At 45.6% G+C, this 27,004-nt stretch overlaps 1 protein-coding gene across 2 annotated transcripts in view; it reads right to left on the bottom strand.

Annotated features, from left to right (window-relative positions):
- LOC123997218 (prolyl 3-hydroxylase 2-like) overlaps nucleotides 1-27,004 on the bottom strand; it is a 108,362-nt gene that overhangs the window by 23,414 nt on the left and 57,944 nt on the right. For both annotated transcript variants that reach the window (XM_046301383.1, XM_046301389.1), the window contains exons 2-5: nucleotides 19,762-19,914; nucleotides 15,705-15,894; nucleotides 6,905-7,036; nucleotides 2,641-2,768 (exon numbers count right to left, since the gene is read on the bottom strand). In XM_046301383.1, the coding sequence (XP_046157339.1) occupies nucleotides 2,641-2,768; nucleotides 6,905-7,036; nucleotides 15,705-15,894; nucleotides 19,762-19,914 (603 nt within the window). The remainder of the gene's footprint in view (nucleotides 1-2,640; nucleotides 2,769-6,904; nucleotides 7,037-15,704; nucleotides 15,895-19,761; nucleotides 19,915-27,004) is intronic.

The following is a 27,004-nucleotide window of genomic DNA, read 5'->3' as shown; positions in this document are numbered from 1 at the left end:
AGGTCTGGGGTCCGTTATGGTTGTGAGGTCTGGGGTCCGTTATGGTTGTGAGATCCGTTATGGTTGTGAGATCCGTTATGGCTGTGAGATCCGTTATGGTTGTGAGGTCTGGGGTCCGTTATGGTTGTGAGGTCTGGGGTCTGTTATGGTTGTGAGGTCTGGGGTCTGTTATGGTTGTGAGGTCTGGGGTCCGTTATGGTTGTGAGGTCTGGGGTCCGTTATGGTTGTGAGGTCTGGGGTCCGTTATGGTTGTGAGGTCTGGGGTCCGTTATGGTTGTGAGGTCTGGGGTCCGTTATGGTTGTCTGGGGTCCGTCTGGGGTCTGTTATGGTTGTGAGGTCTGGGGTCTGTTATGGTTGTGAGGTCTGGGGTCTGTTATGGTTGTGAGGTCTGGGGTCCGTTATGGTTGTGAGGTCTGGGGTCTGTTATGGTTGTGAGGTCTGGGGTCTGTTATGGTTGTGAGGTCTGGGGTCCGCTCACCAACCAAGAATTCACAAAATGGGACAAACACCAAATTGAGACTCTGCATGCAGAATTCTGCAAAAATATCCTCTGTGTACAACGTAGAACACCAAATAATGCATGCAGAGCAGAATTAGGCGGATACCCAGTAATTATCAAAATCCAGAAAAGAGCCGTTAAATTCTACAACCACCCTAAAAGGAAGCAATTCCCAAACCTTCCATAACAAAGCCATCACCTACAGAGAGATGAACCTGGAGAAGAGTCCCCTAAGCAAGCTGGTCCTGGGGCTCTGTTTACAAACACAAACGCACCCCATAGAGCAACACAATAAGACCCAACCAAATCATGAGAAAACAAAAAGATCATTACTTGACACATTGGAAAGAATTAACACAAAAAAACAGAGCAAACTAGAATGCTATTTGGCCTTAAACAGAGAGTACCCAGTGGCAGAATACCTGACCACGGTGACTGACCCAAACTTAAGGAAAGCTTTGACTATGTACAGACTCAGTGAGCATAGCCTTGATATTGAGAAAGGCAGCCGTAGGCAGACATGGCTCTCAAGAGAAGACAGGCTGTGTGCTCACTGCCCACAAAATGAGGTGAATACTGAGCTGCACTTCCTAACCTCCTGCCCAATGTATGACCATATTAGAGAGACATATTTCCCTCTGAATACACAGACCCAAAGAATGAGAAAACAACCCCAATTTTGATAAACTTCCATATCTACTGGGTGAAATACCACAGTGTGCCATCACAGCAGCAAGATGTATGACCTATTGCCACAAGAAAAGGGAAACCAGTGAAGAACAAACACCATTGTAAATACAACCCATATTTATGTTGATATATTTTCCCTTTTGTACTTTAACTGTATATAGACATAATATGACATTTTAAATGTCTTTATTGTTCTGGAACTTGTGAGTGTAATGTTTAATATAAAAAATGTTATTGTTAATTTTACTTTTGTTTATCATCTATTTCACTTGCTCTGGCAATGTAAACATGTGTTTTCCATGCCAATAAAGCCCCTTAAATTGAATTTGATATGGAATGAAGGTGAGGAATACAAACGAAACTAGTAGTGACCAGTCATTAGCCGCACAGTATGTCGGCACACACACACCACACACACACACACACACACACACACACACACACACACACACACACACACACACACACACACACACACACACACACACACACACACACACACACACACACACACACACACACACACACACACACACACACACACACACACACACACACACACACACACACACACACACGTAGAATGCATACTGTTCTAAATGGAACCTTGTTCCCTATGTAGACAGCAGTGTTCCACGTAGAATGCATACGGTCCTAAATGGAACCTTGTTCCCTATGTAGACAGCAGTGTTCCATGTAGAATGCATACAGTCCTAAATGGAACCTTGTTCCCTATGTAGACAGCAGTGTTCCACGTAGAATGCATACTGTTCTAAATGGAACCTTGTTCCCTATGTAGACAGCAGTGTTCCATGTAGAATGCATACGGTCCTAAATGGAACCTTGTTCCCTATGTAGACAGCAGTGTTCCATGTAGAATGCATACAGTCCTAAATGGAACCTTGTTCCCTATGTAGACAGCAGTGTTCCATGTAGAATGCATACTGTTCTAAATGGAACCTTGTTCCCTATGTAGACAGCAGTGTTCCATGTAGAATGCATACGGTCCTAAATGGAACCTTGTTCCCTATGTAGACAGCAGTGTTCCATGTAGAATGCATACGGTCCTAAATTGAACCTTGTTCCCTATGTAGACAGCAGTGTTCCATGTAGAATGTATACTGTTCTAAATGGAACCTTGTTCCCTATGTAGACAGCAGTGTTCCATGTAGAATGCATACGGTCCTAAATGGAACCTTGTTCCCTATGTAGACAGCAGTGTTCCATGTAGAATGCATACGGTCCTAAATGGAACCTTGTTCCCTATGTAGACAGCAGTGTTCCATGTAGAATGCATACGGTCCTAAATGTCTGATCCTGAATTACTGCCACATTTACATTCCCAGTAAACACAAATTATGCAAGTTACATAAGGTCATATGGGTCCTGATTAATAGTAGTGCACTATATAGGGAATAGGGTGCCATTTTGGACGGAGCCAAGGTCTTACCTCCCGGGGTTTGAGGTCGTGACCTATAGCCTCTCTATAGTACTCCACGTTCTCTGTCATAAACTCGTCCCCCTCGTGGAACAGCAGGTAGGACTGGGCACATGCCAAGGCCTCCTCCACCTTGTTAACTGGAGAGAGAGAGAGAAAGAAGACATTATGAAATGGACAGTAGTGTTTTGTTCTGTTGTATTGTTTGGCAACGTTGTGAGGGTCTTGTGTCGATAAAGCTCGTTTGAATTGAAAACGGTATTGAATATTGAAATTGACTGGAGAGACAGTGAGAGAAAGTGCACATTATCAGGTAGATATCGATATTACTGTGTTCTGTTGCTTTGGCGACACTGGCTGGTTCCTACTGTGCCAATAAAGCTGAACATTGAAAATTGAATTGAATACTGAAATTGAAAGAAGTGGGTAAGGAGTGAGAGAAAAAGAGAGCGAGAGAAAAATGATCAACAGAATTAGGTGTGAGGACCATATATATATAGGACCAGTCACCACACCTCAGACTCCCTCCCTGAACTACTCTGTAAGGCAGTGTCCCCAATGGCATTCTGTTCCCTATAGAGTGCACTAATGTATATTGATAGTTTTGCTACTTTACACGTATTCTGCACTGTTGAGGAAGAGAGGTCCCACTCATACAGGTCAGCACAGACAAAGCCACATGTAACAAAGCCCCCTAGGCCATGGATGAGATGTGTGTCTGGAGCTTCTGGAAGTCTAGCAGCTGAACATTCCAGAACCATGAGCACACTGGAGAAAGACGCTAGAGCAGTGACAAGCAGTCAGAGGCTGGGTGAGATAGTGGAAACACAGACACGCACTCCCACACACCCACACTGCTGCTCCAGGCTAGGAGAGAACTGGGACTGGGGAGGATGGCTGGTGGGACTGACGAGGTGTGACGAGGATGTGCAGTATATCTGCTGTATCTAAAGATCTTAAAGCGAGTAGTGACTTGCTAGTAACACTGTACACGTGCTTTACCAGCTTGTAAAGCAGCTTGGTTCTGAAACCACTTCTTGGAGGGACAAAGGCAGCGAGTGTTTCTGTGGTCAGCACGTCTCTTCAGGTTCCCCTGGTTCCCAGGTCTTAAACAGCGAGGGGCTTTCAGGCCATAAAAACGACAATGTCACCGCACGGATTACTGAGGAAATGGCTTCCCGCAGAGCAATGAGAGGCTGCTGAGTGAGGAGACTTGTCTTTTTAACAAGCAATTAGAGACGTTGATGGATGACTGCACATTCTCTCTCTATTTCTCTCAATTTCCATTTTAACAATTTAAAAATGTTTATTGGCATGACATGAAACAGTGCAACAATAGACAAACCTTTTGGAACATTTAAGACAATTTCTCTTGCTCTTTTTTCTCAATCTGTCTCTCTCTCTTTACCTCTCTCCCCCATGTAAAAGTTAGACATAGGGGCCTTGTAAAAGAGACCAAGAGACCCCATACGATCTCAAAGGGTGACAAGGCCTTTGCATTTAAACCGGACTGAAAATCTCTCCTTTGCCTGGAAAGTCCAGCCTGCTATAGACTCAGCGTTGACACTCCTCACTGTCAATAGCATAGAGATCCTATTAAATAACTCATTATATGGTTAACGGCATCTCCCACAGTCTCCAAGTAACATCAACTGTAGAGCCTTGCAGAGCTTCACACGGTATTCACACGGTATTCACACAGTATTCACACAGTATTCACACAGTATTCACACAGTATTCACACAGTATTCACACAGTATTCACACAGTATTCACACAGTATTCACACAGATGTGTCCCAAATGGTACCCTGTCCTTTATATAGGGAATAGTGCACTATATACGGAAGACGACACAGTAAGTGCCGCTGTTGGGAATGATTCATTGAGCTCTGTTTTTCCTAGAATCCCACGATCCACTTGTTTTATTAGACATGTGGTGCAGGGGCATTAGACATGATCTGATGAGCTCATAAGTATTCATCACATCGTCTTTTCCCTCCTTCTCTCCGCTGCTGTACTGTCCTGCCAACCCGTCTCTCTCTCCCTCCAACGTCTGATCCCCAATCAGCCCAGACTACACAGACAGTCCCAAATGGCCCCCTATTCCGTATTTAGGCACCCTATTTCCCTATGGACTCTGGTCAAAAGTAGTGCACTATGCAGTGAATAGGGTGCCATTTAGGATGAAGACAAAGGCTGCCGGCCTATTATAATACATGCCCTTTAGCAGAGGTTTTTATACAGAGAGAATTATAGTCATGCGTGCATATATTTTTAGATACGGACACCAGATGTTGCTGAATGAGTTTGTGTGGTTTCCTACTGAGGTGTGGTCCTGGTCTGTTGGGTGTGGATTGTGTAGGCCTGTACTCACAAAACATCACAGATTAGGAGTTCTGTCCATTCATCCCAATCTAAAAGGCAAAGCTGATCCTAGATCAGCACTCTAACTCTGAGAAGCTTTATGAATACAGTTCCTATTCTTTCTCCACAGAGCATTTCCCAGCTCTCTGTGTGAGTCATCAGGTGAATACTTATCTCATTTAAGATGGGTGTGGGTGTGTTAGTCAATCAACAAAAGCATGTACACACGACAACCCTCCAGGATGAGGGCTGGCCACCCCTGTAGTCTGAACAACACACCCTGTCTGCAAGCAAGGTCAAGCAGGGTAAAGTAGGGTGAAGTAAGGTAATACTCATGCTGGTAGTAGGTGAACTTCAGGTAATCATAATAACCTATATCCCAAATGCCACCATATTCCCTATTTAGTGCATTATTTTAGACCAGGGTCCAAAGGCCCTGGTCAAAAGTAGTGCACTATATAGGGAATAGGGGGCCATTTCGGACGCAACCATAGTCGAGAGTTGCAGTAGGGCAGAGTAAGGTTCAGTAAGGTGCAGTAGGGCAGAGTAAGGTTCAGTAAGGTGCAGTAGGGCAGAGTAAGGTTCAGTAAGGTGCAGTAGGGCAGAGTAAGGTTCAGTAAGGTTCAGTAAGGTGCAGTAGGGCAGAGTAAGGTTCAGTAAGGTTCAGTAAGGTGCAGTAGGGCAGAGTAAGGTTCAGTAAGGTGCAATAGGGCAGAGTAAGGTTCAGTAAGGTGCAATAGGGCAGAGTAAGGTTCAGTAAGGTGCAGTAGGGCAGAGTAAGGTTCAGTAAGGTGCAGTAGGGCAGAATAAGGTTCAGTATATAAAATCAAAAATATATGCCATTTAGCAGACGCTTTTATCCAAAGCGACTTACAGTCATGTGTGCATACATTCTACGTATGGGTGGTCCCGGGAATCGAACCCACTACTCTGGCGTTACAAGCGCCATGCTCTACCAACTGAGCTACAGAAGGACCACCAGTAGGGCAGGTGCAGTAGGGCAGAGTAAGGTTCAGTAAGGTGCAGTAGGGCAGAGTAAGGTTCAGTAAGGTGCAATAGGGCAGAGTAAGGTTCAGTAAGGTGCAGTAGGGCAGAGTAAGGTTCAGTAAGGTAGAGGAAGGTTCAGTAAGGTGCAGTAGGGCAGAGTAAGGTTCAGTAAGGTAGAGGAAGGTTCAGTAAGGTGCAGTAGGGAAGGGTAAGGTTCAGTAGGGTGCTGTCGAGCAGAGTAAGGTTCAGTAGGGTGCAGTAGGGCAGAGTAAGGTTCAGTAAGGTAGAGTAAGGTTCAGTAAGGTGCAGTAGGGCAGAGTAAGGTTCAGTAAGGTGCAGTAAGGTAATGTTACTCACTCAGGAAGTAGGTGAACTGTAGGTAGTCATAGTGTAGAGGCAGTGTAAGGTAATGTTACTCACTCAGGAAGTAGGTGAACTGCAGGTAGTCATAGTGTAGAGGCAGTGTAAGGTAATGTTACTCACTCAGGAAGTAGGTGAACTGCAGATAGTCATAGTGTAGAGGCAGTGTAAGGTAATGTTACTCACTCAGGAAGTAGGTGAACTGCAGGTAGTCATAGTGTAGAGGCAGTGTAAGGTAATGTTACTCACTCAGGTAGTAGGTGAACTGCAGGTAGTCATAGTGTAGAGGCAGTGTAAGGTAATGTTACTCACTCAGGAAGTAGGTGAACTGCAGGTAGTCATAGTGTAGAGGCAGTGTAAGGTAATGTTACTCACTCAGGTAGTAGGTGAACTGCAGGTAGTCATAGTGTAGAGGCAGTGTAAGGTAATGTTACTCACTCAGGAAGTAGGTGAACTGCAGGTAGTCATAGTGTAGAGGCAGTGTAAGGTAATGTTACTCACTCAGGTAGTAGGTGAACTGCAGGTAGTCATAGTGTAGAGGCAGTGTAAGGTAATATTACTCACGCTGGTAGTAGGCAAACTGCAGGTAGTCGTAGTGCAGAGGCAGGTAGTTCTCCATGGGAGACAGACGACCGGGCCGAGTGGACAGGTCTCTAACACACTCGTGTTCACAGTGCAGCACCTGGGTGAAGTGGTCTGAAACACACAGGAGGGTGGAGAGGATACAGGTCAATTAATTCATTACTCATGTAAAGCACAGAAAAAGCATTGAGTTGTATAATAATGACGATGAACCACTAACAATATTTGGCTACCCTAACGTTGGTATTTCATACTGTGTTTTTCATTCCACTGGTTATTATACATTCTTGATTGTTATCACCAGCCAACTCCATCAGCCAACTCCTACTTTGGTTGCCTTTCCTTCCAGTTCTCTGCTACCAAAACCTGGAACGAATTGCAAAGTCTTATAGCTCACTCACTAACTTTAAGCATCAGCTGTCAGAACAGCTTACCGATCATTACACCTGTACACAGCCCATCTGTAAACAGCCCACCCAACAACCTCATCCCCATATTGTTATATATTTTTTGCTCCCTTGCACCCCAGTATCTCTACTTGCACATTCATCTTCTGCACATCTATCACTCCAGTGTTTAATCGCAAAATTGTAATTATTTTGCCCCTATGGCCAATTTATTGCCTTACCTCCCTAATCTTACTACATTTGCACACACTGTATATAGACTGTGTGTAACTCTGTTGTTTGTGTCGCACTGCTTTGCTTTATCTTGGCCAGGTCGCAGTTGTAAATGAGAACTAACTGGTCACTGAGACGCTGAGGTATATTACAGTTAGCCTGGTCACTGAGGTGTACTACATTTATCCTGGTCACTGAGGTATATTACAGTTAGCCTGGTCACTGAGGTATATTACAGTTAGCCTGGTCACTGAGGTGTACTACATTTAGCCTGGTCACTGAGGTGTACTACATTTAGCCTGGTCACTGAGACGCTGAGGTATATTACAGTTAGCCTGGTCACTGAGGTATATTACAGTTAGCCTGGTCACTGAGACGCTGAGGTATATTACAGTTAGCCTGGTCACTGAGGTATATTACAGTTAGCCTGGTCACTGAGGTGTATTACAGTTAGCCTGGTCACTGAGACGCTGAGATGTATTACAGTTAGCCTGGTCACGGAGGTGTACTACAGTTAGCCTAATGCTACCCCCTGTGGTAGACAGAGGAACTAATTGCTGTTATTATTAACAATAAAGAACCACTATTTTCAATTTCCACTATCCTCCAAGAGTTGCTGCAGCGTGGTAGAGGGGAAACTGAGGTTTATGAAATTAAATATGTTCCCTGTGGTCACACACACAAAAAAAACAGACACTGAGATGACATCGAAATGATCTCACCGGAGGTGTGTGTGTGTCTGTGTGCATGTGCGTATGTATACTGAGTGTACAAAACATTAGGAACACCGTACTAATGTTGAGTTACAAGATTTTTGCCCTCAGAACAGCCTAAATTCGTCAAGGTCATTGACTCTACAAGGTGTTGAAAGTGTTCCACAGGGATGCTGGCCCATGTTGACTCCAATGCGTCTCACAGTTGTGTCAAGTTGGCTGGTGGACCATTCTTGACCAGCTCAAGCCGGTGAACCTGACACCTGCTACCATACCCTGTTCAAACCCACTTAAATCTTTTGTCTTGTCCATTCACCCTCAATGGCACACATACACAAATGTCTCAATTTTCTCAAGGCTTCAAAATCCTTCTTTAACCTGTCTCCCCTTCATCTACACTGATTGAAGTGGACTTGACAAGTGACATAAATAAGGGATCATAGATTTCACCTGGATTCACCTGGTCAGTCTATGTCATGGAAAGAGCAGGTGTTCATCATGTTTTGTAAACTCAGTGTGCGTATAAAATATCATTATCCGTTCTCTGTGACAAACAGAAAAGAAAGATGACAGAGGTGGGATTCAGGTTACCAATGACATGCTCCTGTGAGTCAAGCTCTGTGAAGTCAGAGGTCAGGGAGGTCCAGACAACCTGATACTCCTATAGCTCTAAAATTTGAGAGAGAAACACAACAATAAACTCTTCCCTCGCCGATAGTCTCTTCCCTCGCCGATAGTCTCTTCCCTCGCTGATAGTCTCTTCCCTCGCTGATTCCCTCACTGATAGTCTCTTCCCTCGCTGATAGTCTCATCCCTCGCGGATATTCTCTTCCCTCGCGGATATTCTCTTCCCTCGCGGATATTCTCTTCCCTCGCGGATATTCTCTTCCCTCGCTGATAGTCTCTTCCCTCGCTGATAGTCTCTTCCCTTGCGGATTCCCTCGCTGAGTCTCTTCCCTCACGGATATTCTCTTCCCTCGTGGATAGTCTCTTCCCTCGATGAAGAGACTAGCAGCGAGGGAATCGCTGATAGCGAGGGAAGAGACTATCAGCTAGGGAAGAGACTATCAGCGAGGGAAGAGACTGATAGTCTCTTCCCTCGCTGATAGTCTGTGTATTGATTAATTTGATGTCCAGCCCATGTTTGTATTTGTTGCCCTCACACATTGGAGAAAAAAGCCTGATGTTATCAATTAATCAATACACAGACTATCAGCGAGGGAAGAGACTGATAGTCTCTTCCCTCGCTGATAGTCTGTGTATTGATTAATTTGATGTCCAGCCCATGTTTGTATTTGTTGCCCTCACACATTGGAGAAAAAAGCCTGATGTTATCAATTAATCAATACACAGACTATCAGCGAGGGAAGAGACTGATAGTCTCTTCCCTCGCTGATAGTCTGTGTATTGATTAATTTGATGTCCAGCCCATGTTTGTATTTGTTGCCCTCACACATTGGAGAAAAAAGCCTGATGTTATCAATTAATCATATTTCAATTCTTTAGGAGGCAGTATTTTTGATTTCATGATGCTGTGGTGTAACGTTACTGTATTGTTCACTGATGTCAGGCTGGAGGGGCTGGAGGCAGGAGTTCACTCAGTGGAGAGGACAGGAGCCAATTGGATAGTGGCGATGATAGTGATGGTAGTGGTGGTGGTGATAGTGAGGCTGATAGTGATAGTAGTGGCAATAGTGATAGTAGTGGTGGTAGTGGTGATAATGATGGTAGAGTGGTGATAGTGAGGGTGATAGCAGTGGCGATAGTGATAGTAGTGGTGGTAGTGGCGATAGTGATAGTAGTGGTGGTAGTGGCGATAGTGATAGTAGTGGTGGTAGTGGTGATAGTGGTGGTTATAGTGGTGATAGTGAGGGTGATAGTACTGGTAGTGGTGATAGTGCTTGTGATAGTAGTCACGGTAGTGGTGATAGTAATGGTAGTGAGGGTTATAGTGATAGTAGTGGTGATAGTGATAGGGATGGTGATAGTGATGGTAGTGGTGATAGTGAGGGTGATAGTGACAGTAGTCGTGGTAGTGATGATAGTGATAGTAGTGGTGATTATGATGATAGTATTGTATTATAAAGCCAAGATCAATGATATAAAGAATGATGGATTTTTTTTTTTTTAAGTACTGTAAATTAATTTATGAGCAGATTAACTCCTTTCATTGAATCAGATGGTTTATTCATCAAAAACATTTGATGTTGGCAATTATTTTAATAATTACTTTATTGGCAAAGTGTTACGTCCGTCGTCGGAATGAGACCAAAGCTCAGTGTGGAAAGTATTTTTATTTTTTTAGATGAACACCAACAAAAGAATACACAAACGTAACGTTCTGCAGGCTAACCTAGTAACTGTGCAAAAACAAGATCCCACAAACTCAGGTGGAAAACAGGCTGCCCAAGTATGATTCCCAATCAGAGATAACGATAGCTTGGGAACCATACCCGGCCAACAAAGAAATAGAAAACTAGAATGCCCACCCAAATAACACCCTGACCTAACCAAATAGAGAAATAAACAGGCTCTCTAAGGTCAGGGCATTACACAAGGTGGGTACATTTATGCACAAATTGCCAACAACGAACAGTGAGCCATCGTACTCATGCATAAAAAAATGAATAATGAAAGAAAAGCATTATTAGTTTGAATTTTGTAAAGTTATTGTGGGAGAGGAGGAAAAATTATTGTGATCGATCAATAATGACAAACCTCCTGGCATTGACAACGTAGATGGAAAGCTACTGAGGATGGAAGCTGACTCTATAGCCACTCCTATCTGTCATACCTTTAATCTAAGCCTAGAGGAAAGTCTTTGTCCTCAGGCCTGGAGGGAAGCAAAAGTAATTCTGCTACACAAGAGTAGTAAAGTGGCCTTTACTGGTTCTAAACAGCAGACCTATCAGCTTGCTGCCTATCAGCTTAGCAAACTGTTGGAAAAAAATTGTATTTGACCACATATAATGCTATTTCTCTGTCAACCTATTTGCAACAGACATTCAGCATGCTTATAGAGAAGGGCACTCAACACTGACACAAATGACTAATGATTGGTTGAAATAAATTAAGAAGAAGATTGTGGGAGCTGTACTGTTATATTTCAGTGCAGCCTTTGATATTATTGACCATAACTGGTAACTGAGAAAACCTGTGTTATTGCTTTTCAACCTCTGCCATATCGTGGATTCAGAGCTATCTATCAAATAGAACTCAAAGGGTTTTCTTTAATGGAAGCTTCTCAAATGTCAAACATGTAAAGTGTGCTGTACCACAGGGCAGCTCTCTAGGCCCTCTTCTCTTATTTTTTTACCAATGATGTGCCACTGGCATTAAACAAAGCCTGTGTGTCCATGAGCAACCACAGCTAATGCAGTAATTTTTGGAATGGGTAGCCAGTAATAAACTGGTCCTAAACATCTCTAAAACTAAGATCATGGTACAAATCATTCAGCAAGTTCTAGACCTCAGCTGAATCTTGGTGTTACCTTAGTTTGTAAATTGTCATGGTCAAAACATATAGATTCAATAGTTGTAAAGATGGGGGAGAGGTCTGGCCGTAACAAAGAGATGCTCTGCTTTTCTGACACCACAGAAAGCAAGTCCTGCAGGTTCTAGTTTTATCTTATCTTGATTATTGTCCAGTCATATGGTCAAGTCCTGCAGGCTCTAGTTTTATCTTATCTTGATTATTGTCCAGTCATATGGTCAAGTCCTGCAGGTTCTAGTTTTATCTTATCTTGATTATTGTCCAGTCATATGGTCAAGTCCTGCAGGCTCTAGTTTTATCTTATCTTGATTATTGTCCAGTCATATGGTCAAGTCCTGTTTTATCTTAGATTATTGTCCAGTCTAGTTTTATCTTATCTTGATTATTGTCCAGTCATATGGTCAAGTCCTGCAGGCTCTAGTTTTATCTTATCTTGATTATTGTCCAGTCATATGGTCAAGTCCTGCAGGCTCTTATCTTGTTTTGTCCATCTTATCTTGATCTTATCTTGATTATTGTCCAGTCATATGGTCAAGTCCTGCAGGCTCTAGTTTTATCTTATCTTGATCTTATCAAGTTTCAGATTATCATATGGTCAAGTCCTGCAGGCTCTAGTTTTATCTTATCTTGATTATTGTCCAGTCATATGGTCAAGTCCTTCAGGCTCTAGTTTGATCTTATCTTGATTATTGTCCAGTCATATGGTCAAGTCCTGCAGGCTCTAGTTTTATCTTATCTTGATTATTGTCCTCTCATATGGTCAAGTCCTGCAGCCTCTAGTTTGATCTTATCTTGATTATTGTCCAGTCATATGGTCAAGTCCTGCAGGCTCTAGTTTTATCTTATCTTGATTATTGTCCAGTCATATGGTCAAGTCCTTCAGGCTCTAGTTTGATCTTATCTTGATTATTATCCAGTCATATGGTCAAGTCCTGCAGGCTCTAGTTTTATCTTATCTTGATTATTGTCCAGTCATATGGTCAAGTCCTGCCAAGAAAGACTTAGTTAAGCTGCAGCTGGCCCAGAACAGAGGGGCATGTCTTGCTCTTTATTGTAATTATAAGGCTAATATTAATACTATGCATGCCAGTCTCTCTTGGCTAAGAGTTGAGGAAAGACTGACTGCACCACTTCTTGTTTTTCTAAGAAACATGAATGTGTTAAATTCCAATTTGTTTGCATAGTCAACTTACAACGCACAACACCTCTCCCCCATGTGACCTACTTGTTGTGTGTATGTACTGACATGTGACCTACTTGTTGTGTGTATGTACTGACATGTATGTGCAACTGATAGATGCACACTACATGTTAATGTTTTTAAATATATGTAAATTGTAAAGTCAGTAAATGTGTCGATAGGAACTGGTTCAGAGCAGAGGGGAATCCTACGAAGCAGGTTTAAAGGAGTTTAGTCAACTCTGAGTTCAACTTGGGATAACAGCGGGCAGGCTAACTCATGACTAACTCCACTTATTCTGAATTAAATGACTAAGCTGTAAGTCGCTCTGGATAAGAGCGTCTGCTAAATGACTTAAATGTAAATGTAAGCTGCGAGTTGAGGACCAATGAAATCAGATTCCTTCCCTCTTGCAAAGATTGTGTCATCATCCACGTCGAGGGAGACAACTGACAAAATATTTTATTTGTAAAATGGGGTTTTCTGTGTAAAAAATGGTAATGTTAAAATATATCACAGATTGCATTTTAAGCTTCACACAATAGTAACACATTTGATAGAATAAAATGACAAAAAAAATATTAATCAGAGTGAGAAAAAAAGGTGCTCGTGCATTGATAAGCACATCAACGATAAATAATAAAATAAAGACAGCACTTTAAAACCCTATTTCACATCAATGATAAATAATAAAATAAAGACAGCACTTTAAAACCCTATTTCACATCAATGATAAATAATCAAATAAAGACAACACTTTAAAACCCTATTTCACATCAATGATAAATAATAAAATAAAGACAGCACTTTAAAACCCTATTTCACACCATAGCCTGCTGAATTTGCAAGATAACCTTTCTTCCATTTTGGCACCAATGGAAAATGTGCCACTGACTCGCACGTGGATCGATGTTTCAGCATAGTCTCAATGAAGAGTTCTGGCTTGCACGTGGATCGATGTTTCAGCATAGTCTCAATGAAGAGTTCTGGCTCGCACGTGGATCGATGTTTCAGCATAGTCTCAATGAAGAGTTCTGGCTCGCACGTGGATTGAGGTTTCAGCATCGTCTCAATGAAGAGTTCTGGCTCGCACGTGGATCGATGTTTCAGCATCGTCTCAAAGAAGAGTTCTGTCTCGCACGTGGATCGATGTTTCAGCTAAATGAAGAGTTTGGTATTCGATTAGCCATGTGCGTCATGCATGCACAGTTACAAGTATGCTAGAGTTCGCAGCAGGAGGACGAACAATATCCACCGTCCTAGTACGGATGAAGCGTTGACTGGAATGAGCTCTGCCATAAAGCAGTCCAGGTAGAAAAATCATTTATCTGAAAAAAAGGATCCTCGAGGAGGTAATTTACGGTAAGTAGATCTCCTTGAAAATGAATGGCACAACCACACGAGATATGGCGTAGGGATAACTGTTGTTAGAGTTTACCGGTACTCCCTTCAAAATGAAATAGCAGTCCATTTATTTGAACATTCATGTTGTTTTGACCTCATAACATGAAAAAAATGTAACAATTTCCAAAGCAAGGGAGTAATTCTTGTCAAATCAATCAAGATTCTGTTTGCAAGAACGTTTCAGCTAATTCTTCTTAATCTGAGCAAATGTTGACCCAACCATGGCAGCCATCTCAAACTTCATCTCATTCAAATATGTTGCAATCTATGACTAATCTTCAACACAAAAAGTGTGGCATCAAAAACAAAATCAGTACATCATTTCTAGTGTTGGGAGAAAAGTCATGATAAGATTTTAAAAAGGGTCTACGAAATATCAAAACACTTCACCAGGAGCAGTTTCTCATCCTACATTAAAGTGACACTTCCATAACATGATAAGTTGCTGTTTTAACTCAAGGCTGTGTTTCTCTGAGGGGGAGAGTTACATTTTGCACCAGGGGCTTTGTAAACAATGTTAACCACCCGCTGAAAGAAGAGAGCTGTTTTTAGTCCAGCTTCACCCCTTCTCTTAGCTGTAAATCAGAAAAATCAACTACTAAAGTAGACTGTTTCAAGTCATTTAAAATTGAAAAAAATAACTGTAGAAATTCTAATGTATCTACATGTATAGACTATTGACTTAAAAATGAAAGCTAGACATTCAGGGGTATCAACAATGCCAAAAGTGATGAATAGAGGCAATATAACCAATTTTAAGTGGGGTCCTCCGGACCTCGGTAAAGACCAAATGCGGCCTGCGAGGCAAAATGAGTTTGACACCTCTGACCCAAGGTGTTCTGGTCTGGCACTGTGGAGCCACACTCAGCACACAGAACAAGCAGGTCACATCCATACACCACATACTACATATTCATGTATGTCTATTCATGTCAACAAACTGAGTCACCTAGCATCTTAGTACAATAAGAGTTTAATTCTTTCAGAGCCAACAAATGCAAACTCTGATTTCAGTAAAACAATATGTAAAGTATATAAAACAAAACATGAGACAATATGAATAACATAGCATAACATATAAGACACAACATAGACGCTACATATAGGTGTTATAGACCCTACATAGATACTGCATAGGTGTTATAGACACAACACGTGTCATAGACACTACATTGCTGTTACACACTTCATCTAGGTGTTATAGACCCTACATATATACTACATAGGTGTTATAGACACTACATAGGCGTTATACACCCTACATAGGATGTGTTCTAGACCCTACATAGGTTTTCAAGACTCTACATAGACACCACAAAGGAGGTGTTATAGACACTAGAATGACAAAACATAGGACAAGATAGTGACTGACCTGAGACCAGTTGGTAGAGGCTGTAGCGGTAGAGGACATGGTCCTGCTCCTCGAACCTCTGGGGCCCCTGGCAGAGGGCCCGACACTCCACGTCAGCCCTGTAGTACTCCTGGAGGGCTTCCTCGAACAGGGAGATGGCCTCCTCATAGTTTGCATTGTCATACAGCTTCACCCCCGCTGAGAAGGACCGCTGTGGGGAGAAAAGGGGAGAGTGGAATGGGGAGAGAGGGAGGGATGAAGGGTGGGAAGAGAGAGAGAGAGAAAGAGAGGGGAAGAGAGAAGGTTGAGAATACGATAGAAGGGGAGAGAGGTAAGAAGAAGAGGATTTAGAGAGGATAAGTGAGGGGAGCATTGGGGAGAAAAAGAGAAGGAAGAATTTAGCTGAGCTTGGGACCATGATAACTATACACACAGAGTTGCAGCCAATACAGTTACTGTGAGCTACTCAATACAAGTTGCATCTGCCTGCTACATGACGAAAACATAAGAGTAAACCTGTGTAGTGTAGTCTGTATGTGGAGACAGACAGACACCACCGAGTGATACAATGAATAACAACAGTGTGTGAGCATTGACACAGCCCACCACAGAATGACAACAGTGTGTGAGCATTGACACAGCCCACCACAGAATGACAACAGTGTGTGTGAGCATTGACACAGCCCACCACAGAATAACAACAGTGTGTGAGCATTGACACAGCCCACCACAGAATAAGAACAGTGTGTGAGCATTGACACAGCCCACCACAGAATAACAACAGTGTGTGAGCATTGACACAGCCCACCACAGAATGACAACAGTGTGTGTGAGCATTGACACAGCCCACCACAGAATGACAACAGTGTGTGCGAGCATTGACACAGCCCACCACAGAATGACAACAGTGTGTGAGCATTGACACAGCCCACCACAGAATGACAACAGTGTGTGAGCATTGACACAGCCCACCACAGAATGACAACAGTGTGTGTGAGCATTGACACAGCCCACCACAGAATGAGAACAGTGTGTGAGCATTGACACAGCCCTCCACAGAATGACAACAGTGTGTGCGAGCATTGACACAGCCCACCACAGAATGACAACAGTGTGTGTGAGCATTGACACAGCCCACCACAGAATGACAACAGTGTGTGTGAGCATTGACACAGCCCACCACAGAATGACAACAGTGTGTGAGCATTGACACAGCCCACCACAGAATGACAACAGTGTGTGTGAGCATTGACACAGCCCACCACAGAATGACAACAGTGTGTGAGCATTGACACAGCCCACCACAGAATAACAACAGTGTGTGAGCATTGACACAGCCCACCACAGAATGACAACAGTGTGTGAGCATTGACACAGCCCACCACAGAATGACAACAGTGTGTGAGCATTGACACAGCCCACCACAGAATGAGAACAGTGTGTGAGCATTGACACAGCCCACCACAGAATGAGAACAGTGTGTGAGCATTGTGAGAACAGTGTGTGTGAGCATTGACACAGCCCACCACAGAATGACAACAGTGTGTGTGAGCATTGACACAGCCCTCCACAGAATGAGAACAGTGTGTGTGAGCATTGACACAGCCCACCACAGAATGACAACAGTGTGTGTGAGCATTGACACAGCCCACCACAGAATGACAACAGTGTGTGTGAGCATTGACACAGCCCACCACAGAATGACAACAGTGTGTGAGCATTGACACAGCCCACCACAGAATGAGAACAGTGTGTGAGCATTAACACAGCCCACCACAGAATGACAACAGTGTGTGTGAGCATTGACACAGCCCTCCACAGAATGACAACAGTGTGTGTGAGCATTGACACAGCCCTCCACAGAATGACAACAGTGTGTGTGAGCATTGACACAGCCCTCCACAGAATGACAACAGTGTGTGTGAGCATTGACACAGCCCACCACAGAATGAGAACAGTGTGTGAGCATTGACACAGCCCTCCACAGAATGACAACAGTGTGTGTGAGCATTGACACAGCCCACCACAGAATGACAACAGTGTGTGTGAGCATTAACACAGCCCACCACAGAATGAGAACAGTGTGTGTGAGCATTGACACAGCCCTCCACAGAATGACAACAGTGTGTGTGAGCATTAACACAGCCCTCCACAGAATGACAACAGTGTGTGTGAGCATTGACACAGCCCTCCACAGAATGACAACAGTGTGTGTGAGCATTGACACAGCCCTCCACAGAATGACAACAGTGTGTGTGAGCATTGACACAGCCCACCACAGAATGAGAACAGTGTGTGAGCATTGACACAGCCCACCACAGAATGAGAACAGTGTGTGTGAGCATTGACACAGCCCACCACAGAATGACAACAGTGTGTGTGAGCATTGACACAGCCCTCCACAGAATGAGAACAGTGTGTGTGAGCATTGACACAGCCCACCACAGAATGACAACAGTGTGTGTGAGCATTGACACAGCCCACCACAGAATGACAACAGTGTGTGTGAGCATTGACACAGCCCACCACAGAATGACAACAGTGTGTGCGAGCATTGACAGAGCCCTCCACAGAATGATAACAGTGTGTGCGAGCATTGACACAGCCCACCACAGAATGACAACAGTGTGTGAGCATTGACACAGCCCACCACAGAATGACAACAGTGTGTGTGAGCATTGGCACAGCCCACCACAGAATGACAACAGTGTGTGTGAGCATTGACACAGCCCTCCACAGAATGACAACAGTGTGTGTGAGCATTGACACAGCCCACCACAGAATGAGAACAGTGTGTGTGAGCATTGACACAGCCCTCCACAGAATGACAACAGTGTGTGTGAGCATTGACACAGCCCTCCACAGAATGACAACAGTGCGTGTGAGCATTAACACAGCCCACCACAGAATGACAACAGTGTGTGTGAGCATTGACACAGCCCACCACAGAATGAGAACAGTGTGTGTGAGCATTAACACAGCCCACCACAGAATGAGAACAGTGTGTGTGAGCATTAACACAGCCCACCACAGAATGAGAACAGTGTGTGTGAGCATTGACACAGCCCACCACAGAATGACAACAGTGTGTGTGAGCATTAACACAGCCCTCCACAGAATGACAACAGTGTGTGTGAGCATTAACACAGCCCTCCACAGAATGACAACAGTGTGTGTGAGCATTGACACAGCCCTCCACAATCAGACCTTTATTGGCTTCCGTGCTCTCCGCAAGCAAAGGTCAATGGCCTAAACTTCTCCTCTCATTAAACTGTAGTGACCACTGTCATCCTAAAGACATGAAAATGTTTCCACAAAAGACAAAACAACCATTTAGACAAAGAATGCAGCCACATAAAGTTTAATTTAGAACGGAAAAAGAGAGAAAGGAAGCAGTAAAACAATGTTAAAAACAGCACCCTGGTTCAGCTGACGCTAACTGGCACGGACTATGTATTAACTGTACTGTAGGCAGGATTCATACGGTATTCAATGCAATACGAAGACCTGACAACACCATCACGTTCAACTCCAAGACTGTATACCAAATTCTATTTGGCAGAAAGAGGCAAGAGGGTTTAAGAGAGAGCAACCCTGCCTGGTCCTGCCAAAGCAACGATAAGGCAAGCACTGGGTGCTCTGAGGAGCCTCTATCTGTATCAGGGCCTGTTCCAATAGCATTCAAATGCATCCTTTCTCCCTTTAGGTAATTACTGACCCATAAGTGATTGGATAAGTAAAAGCATGGTTCCTTAGCACACTATTGCCAATCCAACCATGTCAGATTAGTGATTAGTTAATCAGGGAAAACAGAATAGAAGGATGTCGTTTAAAGGTATTGGAACAAGGCCTGAATTTGTTAAATAATCAAAAAGGCACTCAGTAAATTCCATGGATCAATGACAGTCTAAAGAACACTGACACTGAGGGGAGGTTTCAGGACATAGATTAAGCCTGGTCTTGGATTCAAAATCATTCTCAAAAGAAAAACTCAATTTAAAATACATCAGGGTCCAGGACTAGGCTTAATCGGAGTCTGGAAAACCGAAACAAAAAGGTCCCTGTTCCACACTCTCACCTGATGTGGCCGTGCTTCTCTGTCCACAAAGTGGTCCAGGTTGGTGCCCTCCAGAGCCTTGTACTGCTCCAGGTTCTGATCCATCTCCACGCTCTCCGGGTTTGCCTGGAAATAGGTGTGGGCCGCCGCCGCTGCCTTGTCCAACTGTTTCAACTATACAGGGAGGATGGGGGAGGAGGGAGAGAAAGAGTGAGACATTAGCACAGAACACCAACTACATCAGTGTGGCCGAGGTAAGTACAGGACAATGGAGTATATTAATGACAGTGTTCACCTCAGGAAGTGGAGACACACCCTGACCCTCCTTCTCATCACCGCCCCCTTCACATGAAACACAAAGGATGGCACTGATCTCACACAAAGACGAAACATGTCTAATTCACCGAGACGAGCTTTCCCAGGCTCCTACACCGAGAGGAGCTTTCCCAGCCTCCTACACCGAGAGGAGGTTTCCCAGTCTCCTACACCGAGAGGAGCTTTCCCAGCCTCCTACACCGAGAGAAGCTTTCCCAGTCTCCTACACCGAGACGAGCTTTCCCAGCCTCCTGCACCGAGACGAGCTTTCCCAGCCTCCTGCACCGAGACGAGCTTTCCCAGCCTCCTGCACCGAGACGAGCTTTCCCAGCCTCCTGCACCGAGACGAGCTTTCCCAGCCTCCTGCACCGAGACGAGCTTTCCCAGCCTCCTGCACCGAGACGAGCTTTCCCAGCCTCCTGCACCGAGACGAGCTTTCCCAGCCTCCTGCACCGAGACGAGCTTTCCCAGCCTCCTGCACCGAGACGAGCTTTCCCAGCCTCCTGCACCGAGACGAGCTTTCCCAGCCTCCTGCACCGAGACGAGCTTTCCCAGCCTCCTGCACCGAGACGAGCTTTCCCAGCCTCCTACACCGAGACGAGGTTTCCCAGCCTCCTACACCGAGACGAGGTTTCCCAGTCTCCTACACCGAGACGAGCTTTCCCAGTCTCCTACACCGAGACGAGCTTTCCCAGTCTCCTACACCGAGACGAGCTTTCCCAGTCTCCTACACCGAGACGAGCTTTCCCAGTCTCCTACACAGAGACGAGCTTTCCCAGTCTCCTACACAGAGACGAGCTTTCCCAGTCTCCTACACCGAGACGAGCTTTCCCAGTCTCCTACACCGAGACGAGCTTTCCCAGTCTCCTACACCGAGACAAGACAAGCTTTCCCAGCCTCCTACACCGAGACGAGCTTTCCCAGTCTCCAACAACGAGACGAGCTTTCCCAGTCTCCTACACCGAGACAAGACAAGCTTTCCCAGCCTCCTACACCGAGACGAGCTTTCCCAGTCTCCAACAACGAGACGAGCTTTCCCAGTCTCCAACAACGAGACGAGCTTTCCCAGCCTCCTACACCGAGACGAGCTTTCCCAGTCTCCTACACTGAGACAAGACAAGCTTTCCCAGCCTCCTACACAGAGACGAGACAATCTTTCCCAGTCTCCTACACCGAGACGAGACAAGTTTTCCCAGCCTCCTACACCGAGACGAGCTTTCCCAGCCTCCTACACAGAGACAAGACGAGCTTTCCCAGTCTCCTACACCAAGACGAGCTTTCCCAGTCTCCTACACCGAGACGAGCTTTCCCAGCCTCCTACACAGAGACGAGCTTTCCCAGCCTCCTACACCGAGAGGAGCTTTCCCAGCCTCCTACACCGAGAGAAGCTTTCCCAGCCCCCTACACCGAGACAAGACGAGCTTTCCCAGTCTCCTACACCGAGACGAGCTTTCCCAGCCTCCTGCACCGAGACGAGCTTTCCCAGCCTCCTACACCGAGACGAGGTTTCCCAGCCTCCTACACCGAGACGAGCTTTCCCAGCCTCCTACACCGAGACGAGCTTTCCCAGTCTCCTACACCGAGACGAGCTTTCCCAGTCTCCTACACCGAGACGAGCTTTCCCAGTCTCCTACACCGAGACGAGCTTTCCCAGTCTCCTACACCGAGACGAGCTTTCCCAGTCTCCTACACCGAGACGAGCTTTCCCAGTCTCCTACACCGAGACGAGCTTTCCCAGTCTCCTACACCGAGACAAGCTTTCCCAGCCTCCTACACCGAGACGAGCTTTCCCAGTCTCCAACAACGAGACGAGCTTTCCCAGTCTCCTACACCGAGACAAGACAAGCTTTCCCAGCCTCCTACACCGAGACGAGCTTTCCCAGTCTCCAACAACGAGACGAGCTTTCCCAGTCTCCAACAACGAGACGAGCTTTCCCAGCCTCCTACACCGAGACAAGACAAGCTTTCCCAGCCTCCTACACAGAGACAAGACAAGCTTTCCCAGCCTCCTACACAGAGACGAGACAATCTTTCCCAGTCTCCTACACCGAGACGAGACAAGTTTTCCCAGCCTCCTACACAGAGACAAGACGAGCTTTCCCAGTCTCCTACACAGAGACAAGACGAGCTTTCCCAGTCTCCTACACAGAGACAAGACGAGCTTTCCCAGGCTCCTACACCGAGAGGAGCTTTCCCAGCCTCCTACACCGAGAGGAGGTTTCCCAGTCTCCTACACCGAGAGGAGCTTTCCCAGCCTCCTACACCGAGAGAAGCTTTCCCAGTCTCCTACACCGAGACGAGCTTTCCCAGCCTCCTGCACCGAGACGAGCTTTCCCAGCCTCCTGCACCGAGACGAGCTTTCCCAGCCTCCTGCACCGAGACGAGCTTTCCCAGCCTCCTGCACCGAGACGAGCTTTCCCAGCCTCCTGCACCGAGACGAGCTTTCCCAGCCTCCTGCACCGAGACGAGCTTTCCCAGCCTCCTGCACCGAGACGAGCTTTCCCAGCCTCCTGCACCGAGACAGCTTTCCCAGCCTCCTGCACCGAGACGAGCTTTCCCAGCCTCCTGCACCGAGACGAGCTTTCCCAGCCTCCTACACCGAGACGAGGTTTCCCAGCCTCCTACACCGAGACGAGCTTTCCCAGTCTCCTACACCGAGACGAGCTTTCCCAGTCTCCTACACCGAGACGAGCTTTCCCAGTCTCCTACACAGAGACGAGCTTTCCCAGTCTCCTACACAGAGACGAGCTTTCCCAGTCTCCTACACAGAGACGAGCTTTCCCAGTCTCCTACACAGAGACGAGCTTTCCCAGTCTCCTACACCGAGACGAGCTTTCCCAGTCTCCTACACCGAGACGAGCTTTCCCAGTCTCCTACACCGAGACAAGACAAGCTTTCCCAGCCTCCTACACCGAGACGAGCTTTCCCAGTCTCCAACAACGAGACGAGCTTTCCCAGTCTCCTACACCGAGACAAGACAAGCTTTCCCAGCCTCCTACACCGAGACGAGCTTTCCCAGTCTCCAACAACGAGACGAGCTTTCCCAGTCTCCAACAACGAGACGAGCTTTCCCAGCCTCCTACACCGAGACGAGCTTTCCCAGTCTCCTACACTGAGACAAGACAAGCTTTCCCAGCCTCCTACACAGAGACGAGACAATCTTTCCCAGTCTCCTACACCGAGACGAGACAAGTTTTCCCAGCCTCCTACACCGAGACGAGCTTTCCCAGCCTCCTACACAGAGACAAGACGAGCTTTCCCAGTCTCCTACACCAAGACGAGCTTTCCCAGTCTCCTACACCGAGACGAGCTTTCCCAGCCTCCTACACAGAGACGAGCTTTCCCAGCCTCCTACACAGAGACGAGCTTTCCCAGCCTCCTACACCGAGAGGAGCTTTCCCAGCCTCCTACACCGAGAGAAGCTTTCCCAGCCCCCTACACCGAGACAAGACGAGCTTTCCCAGTCTCCTACACCGAGACGAGCTTTCCCAGCCTCCTGCACCGAGACGAGCTTTCCCAGCCTCCTGCACCGAGACGAGCTTTCCCAGCCTCCTACACCGAGACGAGGTTTCCCAGCCTCCTACACCGAGACGAGCTTTCCCAGCCTCCTACACCGAGACGAGCTTTCCCAGTCTCCTACACCGAGACGAGCTTTCCCAGTCTCCTACACCGAGACGAGCTTTCCCAGTCTCCTACACCGAGACGAGCTTTCCCAGTCTCCTACACCGAGACGAGCTTTCCCAGTCTCCTACACCGAGACGAGCTTTCCCAGTCTCCTACACCGAGACGAGCTTTCCCAGTCTCCTACACCGAGACAAGCTTTCCCAGCCTCCTACACCGAGACGAGCTTTCCCAGTCTCCAACAACGAGACGAGCTTTCCCAGTCTCCTACACCGAGACAAGACAAGCTTTCCCAGCCTCCTACACCGAGACGAGCTTTCCCAGTCTCCAACAACGAGACGAGCTTTCCCAGTCTCCAACAACGAGACGAGCTTTCCCAGCCTCCTACACCGAGACAAGACAAGCTTTCCCAGCCTCCTACACAGAGACAAGACAAGCTTTCCCAGCCTCCTACACAGAGACGAGACAATCTTTCCCAGTCTCCTACACCGAGACGAGACAAGTTTTCCCAGCCTCCTACACAGAGACAAGACGAGCTTTCCCAGTCTCCTACACAGAGACAAGACGAGCTTTCCCAGTCTCCTACACAGAGACAAGACGAGCTTTCCCAGTCTCCTACATCGAGACAAGCCCTAAGGGTATTGATTACTTCTACAGAAGTGGCCACTCCAATTGCCTGTAATCACCCTGAGGCAGTGGCCTCAAAGTCTTTGATTATATTGATGCTGACAGTGCAGACACTGCAGCGGCTTTCGAATCAAATCAAACTTTGTCACATGCAGCGAATACAACAAGTGTAGACTTTACCGTGACATGCATACTTACAAGCCCTTAACTAACAGTGCAGTTCAAGAGGAGTTAAGAAAATATTTACCAAATAAACTAAAGTAAAAAAATGATAAAAAGTAACAAAAAAAACAATAATGCTATATACAGGGGGTACCAATACTGAGTCAGTGTGCGGGGACACAAGTTAGCTGAGGTCATTTGTATATAGGTAGGGGTAGGGTAGGGGTGAAGTGACTATGCATAGATCATAAACAGCGAGTAGCAGCAGTGTGCAAAACAAATGGAGGGGGGGGGGCATTTTATGAATTGTTCAGCAGTCTTATGGCTTGAGGGTAGAAGCTGTTAAAGGAGCCTTTTGGTCCTAGACTTGGCGCTCCGATACCACTTGCCGTGCGGTAGCAGAGAGAACATGAAGTAAATGTGGTGTATATCGTGCCATTCAAAGAACGGGGTCAGTGAAACGGTGTTCGTCTGTTGAAGAAAGAGAGTCGGACCGAAATGCAGCGTGTTGGTTACTTATGACTTTAATGAAAGAAACGCGGCACATGAAATAACTGATACTAAATACAAAAACAACAAAACGGAACGTGAAACTTATTACAGCCTATCTGGTGACCACAACACAGAGACAGGAACAATCACCCACGAAATACAAAGCGAAACTAAGGCTGCCTAAATACGGTTCCCAATCCATGACAACGAGAATCACCTGACTGATTAGGAATCGCCTCAGGCAGCCAAGCCTATACCACACCCCTAATCAGCCGCGATCCCAAATAATACAAACTCCAATACGAAAACAACATATAAACCCATGTCACACCCTGGCCTACCCAAACATATAACAAAAACACAAAATACAATGACCAAGGCGTGACAGTCAGGTTCATGACCTGACACCTTTTCTGTACAAAAGATAGTGTTCATTAAGATGTAGGATTGGCATGGAATCTACCGTACCCTAAGAAAGAGGCATATCATTAGCTACAGTTCAAAGAGGACCGTAAAACCAGTGCTGAGTTGAGCATAAAAATACAAAATACTTATTTACAAAAGGCCTCCTGCAGCCTATAATTCATGAAGTTATCTAGTTTGCAGTATGAATGCTTCTGGTTGAGCAAGAGATCATCAGGAGAGAAGAATAGTGATTTTAAAGGACACACTGTTCTTATCCACATCATGTCGGTATGGAAATCCGCCATTCATTCAGTCAACATCACCCTCATCTGAAACATGTGGGAATCAAAAATGTTGGCATATTGGCGTGAAATAATGATCCCAATCCCAAGCATGACCTTCCATTAGAGACAAATGCAACTAGAATAACAACAGAAGGATGAAACAGGGCCTTCCAAGCATCTTTGACTTCTATCAGAGGCCTCCTGAACTAACCACCTATCAGAGGCCTCCTGAACTAACCACCTATCAGAGTCCTCCTGAACTAACCACCTAGCAGAGTCCTCCTGAACTAACCACCTAGCAGAGTCCTCCTGAACTAACCACCTAGCAGAGTCCTCCTGAACTAACCACCTAGCAGAGTCCTCCTGAACTAACCACCTAGCAGAGTCCTCCTGAACTAACCACCTATCAGAGTCCTCCTGAACTAACCACCTAGCAGAGTCCTCCTGAACTAACCACCTAGCAGAGTCCTCCTGAACTAACCACCTAGCAGAGTCCTCCTGAACTAACCACTATCAGAGGCCTCCTGAACTAACCACTACCAGAGGCCTCCTGAACTAACCACTATCAGAGGCCTCCTGAACTAACCACTATCAGAGGCCTCCTGAACCTATCAGAGGCCTGATAGGGTGTTTTAGTAATAGTGACATGGATACTGTACAGGCTTTGGGGCAGACAATCTAAATGAGCAGTCACACGTTAAACAAAGTACAGCTTATAAAGGCTTTATTGAGCCTACATAAAGGCTTCATAATAATGACATATAGAGTATGATATATGCTTAGAGATCATTTGTGAAGCATTCATGTAGTGCTTATGAAGCCTTTATGTATGCGATATAAAGCCTTTATGTATGCGATATAAAGCCTTTATATATTTGTAAGTCATGGTAAGTGGGAACAAATGAGCTCAGATGAGCGAAGTGCTCTGAACTCTCACATAGGGTCCATGTTAACTAGCCGTAGAACAGCCCAATGGTGCTTTCAGTGACCTGTGTGACATGTGTTGACTACCAGCAGGTCTGTTTCGATACTGATATTTCCCCATACATGTAGTGTTATTCTAAAAGTTCTCAAAGGCAGTAGCTCTTAAGTGGTTTTGGCCAAAAACCTAATGATTTTATAACATTCTTGACAACATGCTATTTCCATTTGTTCTCCAGACAAATGGAATTAGCCAAGGTTTCGTTCCTTTGAAATAGCCAAGACACACCAGTGAGTACCATAGCACCATTTGGGAAACTGTGCAAAGGCTCCATAGCTGGTGAATATAACCAGACGAACAGCATCATTCACTAACAGCACTGAGCCCTCAGCAGACAGACATGATTCATCCTGTGCTGTGAAAGTTGAGGACTTAA

The sequence above is a fragment of the Oncorhynchus gorbuscha genome, linkage group LG02 (assembly GCF_021184085.1).
Source record: "Oncorhynchus gorbuscha isolate QuinsamMale2020 ecotype Even-year linkage group LG02, OgorEven_v1.0, whole genome shotgun sequence".
Taxonomy (NCBI): Eukaryota; Metazoa; Chordata; class Actinopteri; order Salmoniformes; family Salmonidae; genus Oncorhynchus; species Oncorhynchus gorbuscha.
This window is presented reverse-complemented; position numbering and strand designations above follow the sequence as displayed.